The 14,216-nt window shown below is 33.0% G+C and overlaps 1 protein-coding gene across 1 annotated transcript in view; it reads right to left on the bottom strand.

The window, feature by feature from the left end:
- LOC108775601 (coiled-coil domain-containing protein AGAP005037) overlaps positions 1-14,216 on the bottom strand; it is a 117,220-nt gene that overhangs the window by 21,846 nt on the left and 81,158 nt on the right. The window contains exons 9-13 of the mRNA XM_018542018.1: positions 10,036-10,181; positions 8,120-8,167; positions 6,205-6,294; positions 4,747-4,809; positions 64-289 (exon numbers count right to left, since the gene is read on the bottom strand). Of these exons, the coding sequence (XP_018397520.1) occupies positions 64-289; positions 4,747-4,809; positions 6,205-6,294; positions 8,120-8,167; positions 10,036-10,181 (573 nt within the window). The remainder of the gene's footprint in view (positions 1-63; positions 290-4,746; positions 4,810-6,204; positions 6,295-8,119; positions 8,168-10,035; positions 10,182-14,216) is intronic.

Raw genomic sequence — 14,216 nt, 5'->3', positions numbered from 1 at the left:
AATTACAAAGCCTCGTCAGTTTATTTATTCCATCGATTGCGAGATATACGTTCATATACTTACCTAATCGTGATGAACGTGTCCTTGATAGTTTCACGCACTGTGTGGGCCTGGGCTTGCGACATGCGTCTCAAATTTCTCACTTCTTGCCTGAGGTCCTTCGCCTTCTTCTGCAGACCTCTCAGCTGGTTGTACATCTCCGGTGTAAGCGCTAGGTCTCTGTACACGTATTGACCGGCCACCAGGGCGGCCGGTTTCGGCGGTGGTGTCGGCTTGTGCCTGTCTCTCTCTGTAATCGTTCATTTAGTGCGTAAGAATGCATGTCTCTCGTATGAATATCCGCGAACTGCGTGAACATTTAAGGGATTTAAGCTCGCACAGCACCGCTCGTTCTCTCGTGCGAAAAGCACCTTAAATTCGAAGTAGCGAGCGGAACCGGGTCTTTGCCAAAGATATTAAACTGCACAACCACAAGTATCAGCCGAATTCGTTTATCAATATCCGAAAGAAAATTGAATAATTAAATGGATAAATCATCGTAAGTGTTTTATTTAATCAAATTCTCCAGTCTTTAGACGTAAATTATGAAACTATTATGAAAAGAACTGTTTTGCTGCTAAAGTATCTTATGTCTCAATTGTATGTACTACTAAGAATATTTTGTTATAGATCCTTTATTACCACTTCTTCCAAACAATGCAATAAATTGAAGATGTTTTATAATCTTTTATGATCAAGATTATATTTTCACATCTAGATAATTTTCAGATGCTTCAATAAAACTAGTTCCTTTCTCTATATTAATTGCGACAACAAAATTTGCTTTTCTCATTTCTCTAGCCAAATATCTCAAAGCATTCGGCGTTTTGTCGTCCGGAATTTATGAAGGACTAGAAATCCTATATCAAAGTCTAGCTGTGAGCGTATCAAAATCCAACGAGAGAGAAAGACATATTATATTTTCCCTGCATATATACCTTACTATTTTAACTACACTGTTTCACACTATAACTTTAATTAAGATTCTAGAGCGAAACAGTACAAGTTAGAGTGAGATAGTATACATATACAGGTAGAAAATACCTACCTTTCTCTCTCGTACGATTTTGGCAAAATGGCCAGGCTTCGTTGATAAACGTTGGCAAAATTTCGCGCAACCAGTTCCTCAATCAGCTGATTAAATTTAACATTCGCCACTCATTGTGTCGTTGATCGACACTTCGTCATAACTGTTTCGCACGATAGAAGAGCGGGATCCGGTAATGAGAGGACAGGAATGGTTAAACGGGTCGGCGACACAACACAATTTTACTGTCATTTTTATTGCCGCGATTTTATTGGGCGGATGACGAAAGGCACGGCTTGAAACGGAAGAAAGGAGACAACGGATGACCTAACTGCTGGATCAGAAGTGTCGCTGTGTGTTTCAAATGGAAGGATCGTGTGTGCGTATTGCATTTGTATAATATGACGTATGTACATCTCTTGTGACATATATCTCACTGTGTGCTGCACAAGCGTTCCTCTACAATAACATAATTATCTTCACGGATGCAGGCGTCGCTTACTGATAGCAATGATATTTTCATCGGCGATCAAGTCGTGTTGCGTGAATGCACTACGAATGAAAATCGATTTCCTTGTACGCGCGTTTTAATCACATTACCCGGCAACTCCGCATTGCGTAAACGTATATACAAATTTCTACGTGTATCCGACAAACGTAGAACAGATGCACACTGGTTTCTCGATAAACATAAAATAACAATATGGAATTATTTAGCTTATTATTATTGCGATTGCGGTGCAATAATAATAGCTGCGAATTATGATTATTGAATTTACAAAAGAATAATTATATGAAGATTAATTACAAGGAATCTTGTTATTGTATTTATAAAAGAATATTTATCGTTATTTGTTGTACGTTACGTAAAAAAGCAATAACTTTTATTATTGCGTTGCAATAATTATAAGTTTAAGTTTAAACAATTCCACGTTGCAGTTACGTCGCAGCTTTTACCTTACTCCACAAATATTCAACAGCTGGATAATTATGATTGAATTTTTATAGAAAAAACAGAACATTACGATTTTATTTACAAAAGATACTTGTCGCTGTTGTATAATAAATAAAAAAAGTTGAACAATAAAAGCAACTTCTACGGTTGCATTTTTTATTTATTGTACAAATATTTTAACAAGTATTCTTTTACAAATAAAATAATAATATCCTATACTTTTCATAATAATTCAATCGTAATACCTAGCTTTTAAATATTTGAGAAGTAAGATAGAAGATCACATGACATTTTCCTACAAAAACGCATTGGTGCCAAATGCATAGGAAACGAATTATCTAATAATCATGTTCAACTGGCGCGTTCACCAGGTGGACCCATTCTATGTGAAGTCGAGAAAAAAAAATTCACATCACAATTTTACGTCAGACGATCCGTGAGACGATCCCAAATGAACCGAACCCACAATGAGAAACATCGCGCGTTCCTGCGGGCAAATAAAAATACGTATACCCGACACGATGAATAAAGAATGAATTTACGAGTGGGGTCGGCAGGACGGAAGGGGGTAGACGGATAAGACGGATGTATCGTGATGTTTCCGAGTGATCGGCGACGGCAGATACGCAGTCGTGACATATCACTCGGTCTGAAGAATAGAGAAAGGAATGAGACACGCGAATGCAACGCAAAGAAATGCATTTGTCGGAAGTATCCCGTAAAATAATATACGAATGCACGAATTGCTTCCTATCTCGCGCACGAATGCCTATGAGGCCGCGAAGCGTTCGTCAATGGGATGATATATGAAGGGCACATAGAAAAGGGCACTGTCACGCTTCCTCGACCTCGATCGAACAATATGTGCACTCAAAGAAATATAGTGGTAGCAACTATGTGTATAACTGTACAAGTTTTATAAAGACTACTAAGTATGTAGAATTAAAATGTACATTAGAATTAATAAACTGGAATGTTTACAAAATTGGCGTTCAACGATGTATCAAAACGATGCAGATAACCCACAAATCACATTTTATGTGCTTCTTTCAAGAAAATACCCATAGAAGCGTAAAAAGAATTAATGTACATAGTTGTGAATAAGTTATTTTATAATTGATGCGACTAATATAGTCATAAGTTTCATATATAAACTTAACATAATTAAACAAATTTTTTTGTAGCTGCAACAAATATACATAAAATAATTTATTCGATTATTTATGTACATTTTACGTATAAAATTTCAATAGCTGTCATCTATAGTTGCTACCGCCTACGTCTTCTTTTCTGAGTGTGGCTTGAAATAAAAAGACGCATGGTAAGAAAGAGAAAAGCATGTCAGAATTTCTCATCCAAACGTGAAGTCTTGCGGATAAACTAAAAAAAGAAAAGAAACTGGAAAGAATTCCCGAGAGAAAGAGAGAGTAAATAATATTCGTCGATTACTGAATGTGATTGATATGAAATGCGAAATGTTTTTCAAAATAACTTCTGCGAGCTTCATGTAGGCGATGAGTTTCACATGAACACATACGAACGGATTATTTGTACGTACGTGGCTTGATTTATTTTTAGTTATTTTTCGCATTGCCTGGATTGCGGGCCAGCAGTCGCCTCTTTTTCTCCTCGCATACGGTATACTTTAAAAATCGATTTACATGGAAATGAACATATTAATTCGTTAAAAATCCAGCAACGTCGACGTGCAGCAGCGCTCGTCTCAGCTTTTTATCGTGAATGGACTTACAATTTTCCGGTGCCCTCCATACAGTGTCGTCCCGGGAGGCGAGGAACGAATGAAAATAAAAAGGAAGAAAGAAAGAAAGTTCGAAACGACGGAACGACGGAAGAAGATTGTACCAAAGATTCGTCACGACGCTCATTATGTGAACAACATACAAATATGATAGACATAGCGTGACATATAGGGAAGAAGCGTAGACACTAGAACTGGAACTATTCGGATATAACATAATACAACCTTAGTTATAAGAATAAAGCATCCTCTTCGTGAATTTATAATTGACGAAAACGTGTTTTATATCTAACAAAAAAATTGAAAAACATTCTCATTGAAATATGATATTTTATAACAATTTTAATACTTTATTAGTCTTCCTTTAGCTTTTATTACCGTATTTTCCAAGAAAATGCAATAAATTAAAGTGCTATACATTTACCAAAGCCGTAAAGTTGATTATTGTTGTCTTAAAATTAATGCAATTATATTAATCGTATTAAATAAATAATAAATAATTTAGATTCTAGAATATTTTTTTTAATATCTGAAAAGTTTGATTTACGAATCTTTAGTAATGGAATTTCAGAACTTTTCAATGAAATTGAAACAGTACGAATTGTATAAATTGTTTAATACAAAATTATTTTTATGTTATCCCATTAAAATAACTTTAAAGACCAGATGAAGTGAACGGCATGGTTTATGAAACGTTGGCATTAATAATGAAGAAAGACTTGAAGAAAAAACCCGTGAAGGCCTCAAATGCGTAACTTTAAAGACATCGCTTAAAATTAAAAAAATATTAACACTCTTTAATAGAAAGATACCTATAAATGAGAAAAACAAAATATTTCAAGAGAAAATACGGTTCTAAATATAAGTTTCGTTTCAGTTTTGTTCATATTGATAAAAATATTCGTAAATATACAAAGAAAATTACCGAATAGTTCCACTTCTAACAGAAAGATGGGGAAGTTTTACCTTGCGACGACATCCTCGGCAACGTGGAGGATTTGATTGCCGGTTTCGTAGGTTTTGTATCCGCTAGTCGTGGTAGGCATTGCAGAATCGAATACGAGAAGGTGTTAGAGATTATTGCGTTAGTACTCGTGTCGGGATCGTTTTTTTTATAAATATACTTTCGTGTAAAATCCTCTTACGATATTAAATCGAGCTCTTATCACTAATACTGTACTCACTGAGTATTGAATATAATATTCGTTACTGGGTAATTATAGGAAGTGGCAAAAACGAATTATCGTATTTTAGATGTAAAATACCTATTTATAATTATCATTGGTCAAGAATTATCGGCATAATATGAAGAGATTAGACAATTTCGTTAGACGAAATAATGGTATAAGTTTATTGAAATTAAATTTAATATATACGTTATCGTGTACATAAACATTTTGGAATACAATATTTTTGATAAATTTTTGCTTTTTCTCCTAAATTGGAAACATTTAAACAGTGCAGATGTATTAATTTTCTGTATTATTTTTATGAAATTTGTCAAAATGGCAAAATTATTACATTGTTCCGTTCAACGAAATTGTAGAGGTAGAGAAACATAAAATATACATATATAACGCCAATCATATTGCAATAATTGTTTATATAAAAATTCCATTTGTTATTTCTGAAGAATATGCTATTAGCGTTCGAAGATCGATATTGGGAAAGACACAAGAAAATATGTCATAACGTGCCAGATTCATTACCAGACCATTAACAGATTCATTTAGCATTATTAATTATGAATCTATTATGTAAATGTAATAGAAAGAAGGATTATTAAATGTAACCGAGCAACTATGCGCGTTAATCAATCGAATCGAAATCAAGCATAAATCGCACTGAAAACTTCGCAAGATTTTGAAAGTAGCAATACAGATTCTGTGATTATAGGTCTTCGCTACTTGTGGCAATCTTCAATCGAACTTCAATCGAGATCAGAAGATCAGATACACTCTTCAATATTATCCCGTAGCGAAATTGCATCCAATTCCAGCTCGTTGCAAAACGGTCAATCATAACACAAATTCTTGTTGCATCGTTTTTAAATTGCTACAGTTTCCATTATTTCGACAGGAAAAGATCGACGTCGTCATCACGATTTTTAATTGTAACTATCGAATTTCAATGCACGCGCAAGAGAGAAAGTTTGTTATTATTAATCTTATCTTTGACAGAATCTGAAGAATTAGAGAAATAGTATTAGAACCGTAAAGTTTACGCATGTATTTGATTATACAATAATTGTTATAAAACGAGAATTCTTTTTATTTATCATTTTACGATACTGGCGTTTAGACAGACGTCTACCACTTCCTCAATAAGTGATCCGACGATGCAATCCTGCCTTTACAGCGTGCTTAGCATACATATTTTGCGATTTTGATTCTTTTCCTTAATGTGAAATGCGCTAGCCGTTACCTGCATGTTGCGGGGAATGTTGTTTGGGGGAGTTCATGTCTGGTGGCTCGTCACTGAAGGACACTGACTTTTCAAACGACACCGACTTGTCTGCAATAGATGTTGATCAGCATATTTTTGCGTGGTATATGTGCGTAAGAAGCGTAAGAAGCGTAAAGAAGCGTGTACATGAAGGTGTGTCTCCGGCTGGGATGGACGTCGATAATGGGGAACGAACCAGCGCGGGCTTCCGGAATACCTTTCTCGTTTGTTTGAAAGAATCTCACTTTATGACTTTGACATACTAATTAAGCTGAAAGCATAACTTTGTGTTCTCCTTCAGCTTACTTCATCGACTCTTTTTATCCAAACTAATTTGTAAGTATTTAAATTAATATAATTATAACGTTTTGTGATCTTTACTTCTGGGAAGCTATACGGGCAGATATTTTCGCGAATCACCCCTAAAGCCAACGCTGAATAAAACGATCGTGAAGAGGAGACTTCGGCGTGTGCACCATGCAAACGAAAATTATGGAAGATCACAGGGAACATTAGGTTGGTATTCATAATTAATTTTTAAGATTAGCTTGTATGGCGCCTCGTTAATTCATTATAGGCTGAAATACTTTCAAAACTTTCAAACTTTTACTATGCTTCAAGCATTTTTTAACATTAGATGTCATTTAGATAAATTTTTTTTAAAGATAATTATATTAAATTATCTAAAAATAGATTTTCTCAAAATAAAAAAAAAATCATTTTATTTGAAGTACAAAACTAGCTTACAAAAAATGCACAAATTAATAAAATAATAAATATATTTTATATAATATAACAATAGAAAGCAAATTTAATTTTTCTTCATCTATAAATCGCGCATTATTGTGAATCATCTTCTATCTACTGATTTAAATTATCTATGAACAGCATTATTCAATGCTTAACTAAAAAGTTTTTTTTCTATAATTATATTATAGAAAATCCTAGAACAATCCATTAAGTGCATGTCTTTATACGACACTGATTTTAAGTAATACTTAAGATGTTACATATCAGCTTTTGGTTGATTATATAATAACATCTTTTACGATACATCTGTACTCAAGATAGTCTTAAAAATGTATAATAAAAGTCGATTATGAATACCGGCCATAACGTATTATAAATTGAACAATAGTACTTTCTTTAAGAGGATGCTGGAGCCGCCTATATTACCGATAAAACCAGCGTTTTTGACGTTTCCGTTCTTATCTAATTTCTTCGTAATAATTTCGCAGAATAAAAATTTCTTCTCCACGATTTAAATATTCAGGTTAATGTACCTGCCCCTGGTGTATTTTGTGTCCAAAGCTGGAAAAAGTATGAAATCATAGATTTCTTTATTCATTTAACCTCAGTATAACTCGACTAACGCTGAAGATAAAAATGGATAAAGTAATCTGCAATTTCATATTTTTTCCAACTTTGGACACAATATAGACCAGGGGCAGATACGTTAGCATGAATATTTAAATCGTGGAAAAGGGGAATTTTTATTCTGCGAAATTATTATGAAGAAATTAGACAGAAACGAAAACGTCAAAAACGCTAGTTTTATCGATAATCCAGCATCATCTTAAAAACGGTATTTCAGCCCATAGAAAACAAAACAAGAAGTTACTAAAAAACGATTTAATATAACAAGAAAAATGATAGAGAAAGAAAACAATTGAACAAATCAGCAGATTTAACGAAAATTTTAAAATATTGATGCTATTGAAATTTATTGATGAGATATTCATGAAATCAAGATCGTATGAGCGAGAAGAGAAAATACGACACAGATGTGTGTGCGAGACGTGCAACGATGACAACGCAAGAGATAAAAGGCGACAATGCGGCGAACATTTGCAAAGTGCATACATAAAAGAAACGTATACATATCGAAGCGCACCTTTGCCTAATTTTGGCGGTTTAACGTCAGTCCTTAAGTACGAGTCATCTGTAACGGCAGGTTGAGACACTTGAATTTTAAAGGACACGCGTTTTATTAACAGCAATAAAAAGTAGAGACAACGTTAAATATATATAAGATAGAAATATATAATATATAAAAGTAGATAAAAATTGCAATATCTGTATATTATATATATATAAAGATTAACGTATGTAAATATATAAGTAGCGGTTATACAGTGATTCGGAGGTGAATAGAAGATAGAAGAAGATGAGAGACACACCTGGCAGTGAGGCAGAGCTGGAGCTAGAGTGTTTGTCGAACTCGTCCCCGGCGCCTGGTGTGTGCGTTAGTCGGAATAACAAAGCAGTTGTACAGCAGGGTTTTAGGAGAGTTCAGTCCGTGAGACTACACCGCAACTATATGCCGTTGAATTCAACCAGACTCAGTGTCCTCGGAAGCGGCTTCCGAGCTTGTTACGCGAAAATATTTGCCAGCGTGCGTATTTAAACTCGAAACAAAGCTCGCTGAGAAAAGTCAATTACGTTCACGATCGCTCAATTGGCGAAATTATTGAACAAAATTCTGGCGGATTTGTCAACTCGAGACAATCTCTTGCAAAATTCGTTATTATACATTAAGAAATTTATAATTTTTTAAATTTTTATATCGAGAGAGAATTTATATAAAATTACTATTATAATGTTATTTTTATTTGATAATAATCCAGCAGAAAATTTGAATTTCAAACGTTATTTAATTTTATAAAAAACATTAATTTTTTAATAGAAGCGTTTTATCTCGTTGTATATTATTCTAATAAAATTACAGTTGATATTACTGAAAATATTACTGAACGCTACTCCAATGGCCTCTAATTGTATTAATTTCGTTTTTAAAACACGCTGAATACAGGTAATGGCATATTGTTACTGGCGCGTAAAGCTCACGGCATAAATTCTTCTAATATATATGTATATCTGCATGTATGTATGCAACACATATGTATAAGTATGCACGTTTATATCTAAAGTTGTGTTTTAGCGAATCTTGACTTATCTAAAAGACGACTACGACGTTTGTCACAAACCGGTAATACAAAGTGACATATAAACTATTGCCTATTTTTCTCTATGAATATACCGGATATTTTTGACATTATATTTTTATTTCTAGCTCTATTTCATATATTATTTTGCTTCTACAATTCTAACAGTATAAGAAAATTCAATTTTTTCGAAATTATATTTTTGACAAGTTTTATCTCTCTATTATTATATTGTTAGATTATATCGTAAAAATAGCGGTCCTAGAAAGAACGTCTCGACGTAGTCGCCTTATTCTCAATATCTATCGACTATATTGATTCTAAAATGTATTTGCGGTACGATACTGTTACTAAAACTGTGGTTACAAGATGTCAAAGTCAAAAGACGATGAAGATGAATAGATGAACAGGCACGGATGAAACGAACAAGATAAATGTTAGTAGAGACTACTTTATATGAGGCATCTAGCAGTCTCATATGCTTCTTAACTGAAACTATCTTAATGAATTAAGTGAATTGCGCTCTAAAATCTTCTGTAAAACAAGCGCTGAAAGGGAATGAACAAGATGGCATCACTAAATAGCTAAATCGATCGTCTTTATTCGAATCAAAAACCTCTCAAAAGAAGCTACAACGGTATTTACGCGGCTTGTCTTAAAAGTAACGAGAATGATTCTAATTTGCGACCCCTTGTCAAACGAAACAAACGTTTTCAATAAATTATTCTCGCTACGTTTGAGACGGGCCTGTGTTCTTACGTCGATACGTTAACGTGGTAAAACGACGTTATCGTGAAAGCGAAATCGAAGGTACGGAAAGAAATTCGGGGAAGAAACGAGATCGGAGATTTTACTGGACACGTACCTGCTGCTCTCGCGTAAGGATCACGTCCCGGTGGGACTTGCAAGTACTCTCGCGGCGAAGGACTGGTGTGCGGCGCGTGTGTCAGTGCCTTCTGCACGAGTCCGGTTAGATTGGCCAGTTGTCTTTCCATGTGCTCCACCCTTATCCTGTGACAGATAAATCTAGGTCAGGAAGTAGTAAGGTTAACGCTTATCTGTGTCGCTCTAAAAAAAAAAAAAAAAAAAAATGGAAGAGCTCCGAAAATTTATAGGCGTTCGGCGAACAACGACGCTTGGATGCTGCAAGAATCATGGTTGCTTTAAACAGACATTACGTATCACGACCTTTTCAGACAGTTTCATGCGCTAACGACAAATAATCCATCAGATACAGAACAATAGAAATCCTGCTTTTATTATATTTAGAGTGCGTTATTTGTGCCATTCTGTCTTTGTTTTATGTTTAATGAATGATGAAGATAGAATGACACAAGCTAATAACGTTTCCCTGAACGTATCCCTAGTTGTTAAGCAATCAATCAAAATGGCGTACTTATGTTACACCTAGAGAAAAAAAATACACAGTAGTAGTAACTATAAAAAGTGACAACAATACATAAATTTTATGTAGAATTAATATACATACATAACTTGGTAAATTATTTCATAATCATTAAAACCATAAATAATTTATTCAATAATGTACACATATATACAATAATATATTAATTTTACATATAAATTGTGTATAATTGCCATCTTTATAATTGTTGTTACTATATTTCTCTCTTAGTGTATATAATGAACAAAAAAATAATTCATAAAATCGCAAAAAGTAATCAACTTAATTTTCTTTTAATTTTTGAAGTTCTTATTTCCCTTGATTTATCCCAATTTTTGCAAATTACGCGTTTCTAAAAAATAAATATCAAATAAAAGAAATTCGATTTCTATAAGTTCCGTTATCAAATGAGATTTTGTCTTAAGCTACATTAATTCTTAATGCTATAATGCTATATAATAATGAAGATGATAATGATAAGCTGAATGTGATATAAAACATAATAAGATGACAACATAGCGGATCAATATCACGATCAAATATATTAATATAATATAGTGTACGTTATATTTGTAGATATTCTTTGAATGAGAACATTTTAGTAAGCAAGAGAAAGATATCTTTCATTTTTATTGAGCGAGTACTTATCATCATAATCTAACATTTTGGCATTCGATCTATAAGAGGTTGAGAGACTTTATATCACAATGTACTAACAATAAATACTAATAGAGACTGTACATATATATCCGTTTTCACCAGAGAGATACATGACACGAAACATTCCAGCATTATTGCAGTAACTTTATAACAGCAACTTTATCCTGTAATATTGCTAGAATATGTTCCATGTTACCTAGACTGACTTTAGTGCTATGTGGAGAAACTCCTTTTGACGAAAGAGATCCTCTCTTCATGCGCCAACGACATATGGTAAAATCTTCATATTCGAATATATATACAATTTCCTGTCAGTGAAATCGGATATGAGTTACATAACACGATGCTAATCACGTGCATCTATCGCTTCACATGACAAGTGACGGCAGTGCCCAATCTACGTCATCACGGTGTGACAGTACATAAAACGATATACAGGGTGATATATGTGGCGTGGATCAGACCAGATACGTGATCCTCATGGCGATCAGTTTCGGCTTGATACAACTTTTGTAAAAGTCGTGCAAAGGTAAAGTGAGTTTGGACGGTCGACAAGTATCCAGTTTAGTTTCCCGATATACATTTCTCGCTCCGCGACGTAGCATTAATTCTGTATAGAAAGTTTTTGTGTCGAGAACTAAATGTTCGCAACAACTTCCGAGTATCTACATGGTTAACAGATTCATCAAAGATGTGAATTCTAAACGAGAGCAATTGCGTAATGCATTTAAGATCTGATAAGTATCGTTATCGATGCGTTGATATTTGAAAGTTATTATCAAATGCGAATTTCTTATACTTATCTCTCTTTACGCAAAATATAAAATACAGGAATATTGTGCAAAGTAATAATTACAATAAAACAATATTATTAAAGTTATTTCTACGTGGATTGTTATGAAAATAACGCAGAAAATAGGAGACAAATATTATCATATTTATGTATCATACCAGCTTCATCACGGTGAGGATAAATATTGTAAAGAATTTCGTGAACCATCTGTTATACCATTCATTAAGTTTATTCAAGCGCATGTGTTCAAAAAATTTGTAATTTTGTGTATTAATTTGTTTTCTTTTTCTGTAGTCTTTTTACGTGCAAAACACCCTGTATATATCCAATGCATTCTCGTCTACGATCGCTAGTCGGCATGCTGCATTCCACCGAGTTGCAAATTATATTGTTTCTATGCATTATATATATATTTTTTGAGGCACATTAATTATTTACATATATAGTACACACGCACACATACACACATCTTACTTTTTTGAGCAATAGAGAGTGTAATTAATTGTTTCGCAAATGTAGAGCATCCTGAAATATATGGGCATTATAAACTGACACATGTAGACATATACAGTATGTAGCATGCATTAAAAATGATATTATTATTAGTTTCTTTTGTAATTAATTATCCAGTAAAATTTCAATGAGAGTTACATAAAGATTAATTTAACAATTATTTTATTTGCGTTTCTTATATTGATTTATATCTTCACATAAAATTCGAATTAAATTAATAACTGTAAATATTAAATAACGTTCTAATTAAAATCCAATTTAAAAAATTAATTGAAAAGTCGTCAGAGAGTTAATTTATATTCCCATATTATTCGTGACGTGCTATATAGGATGCTACTTGTCGTTTGTATAATACCATGTAAAGTAATCTGAATTCTACAATAGATGGAAAAACTCCCGTTTTATTTTTCTTCTAATATTATTGTTATAAATTAATCTTAACAAAAAACATATTTAAATTGTTTTAGTAACTATTTAAAATTTAATTTAGTAATTTTAGTGGTTTACAAAAAATATCTGCAGTATTATACAAACGATATCTCCGTGTGTAATTGAGAAGCGGAAAGATATATATATAAATTTGAAAATTTACATTTTCCAAAAAATCCTAGAAAGGTCATAATCGCGTACCTGCGTGTTAAATATAAATGAGATCGAAACTTTGCGCAGAGCAATATAAATTTTTAATATTTAATTAGTAATTTAAAAAAAATAAAAATTGTTTACATCAATTATATAATCAAATTCTATTCAATATTATATCGTAATTTATATAAATATTTCGTCTAATTATAAAAATGTAATTTATACGATGAAGGTAACATATATAAAGTAAATTCAGTAATCGCTTCCACTTTTCAAGTACATATTCATTAGAATCGTGCCACTGATCGACCTAACTCTGCTTTAAGAGATATAACTCGATGAAATTGGCAGAGGCAGCTCTTTCTTTCTCTCTCTTTCTGTCTTTCTCTTTCGTGATCACTAAATTAAGATATCCGACTTTATCAACATGCACTTGCAGACAATTCGTTATGGACAGAGCTCTCGCTTTACATGGAGAAGGGAGTAGATAGCGTTCAAAAGGGAACACGTACCTCTCGGTCGAGAGAGACTCGTAATGAAATTCCTATAAATTACTCAACTTGGTAAAAAAAACAATGAAAGTTTTACAGATAGAGAAATCGTTAGCGTTCAGACCCGATCAGTCAAGCTGACATTTCACGAATGCGGACGTTATATTTGTGTAACGATCGAGTTAATTCTGGAATAGCAAATTCTCTATAGTTTTGTAGACACAAGATTGAAAAGTTTCCATATCGAAACGGCTCGTTCTGATAAATGCGAAGCCCACTGAACCACAAAATCCGCAAAATATCAGTGTTTGTGAACGCTTTTCGTTGTGCAATAAAGATGGAAATATATAAAAAATATAAAAAAAGAGAACATATAAAGAATGAAAACAAATAATTAATTTAAATGACGTTACCATTCCCTATAAATGTAGCAATAAACCGGTCAATATTGCAATTTAATATCGAAACTCTGAATAGTAATTTAGTGGCCGGAAATATTTCATTTTTCGATGAAGTGAGTTACATGAAAATATTTTATCTCTCAGTTGATGGACGTTTCTTCAAACAAAATGTTTTACATAAATATGAATACAATAAAT

Source organism: Cyphomyrmex costatus, unplaced genomic scaffold, assembly GCF_001594065.2.
Source record: "Cyphomyrmex costatus isolate MS0001 unplaced genomic scaffold, Ccosl1.0 scaffold302, whole genome shotgun sequence".
Taxonomy (NCBI): Eukaryota; Metazoa; Arthropoda; class Insecta; order Hymenoptera; family Formicidae; genus Cyphomyrmex; species Cyphomyrmex costatus.
The sequence above is the reverse complement of the archived record's forward strand: the minus strand, read 5'-3'. Positions and strand labels throughout refer to the sequence as shown.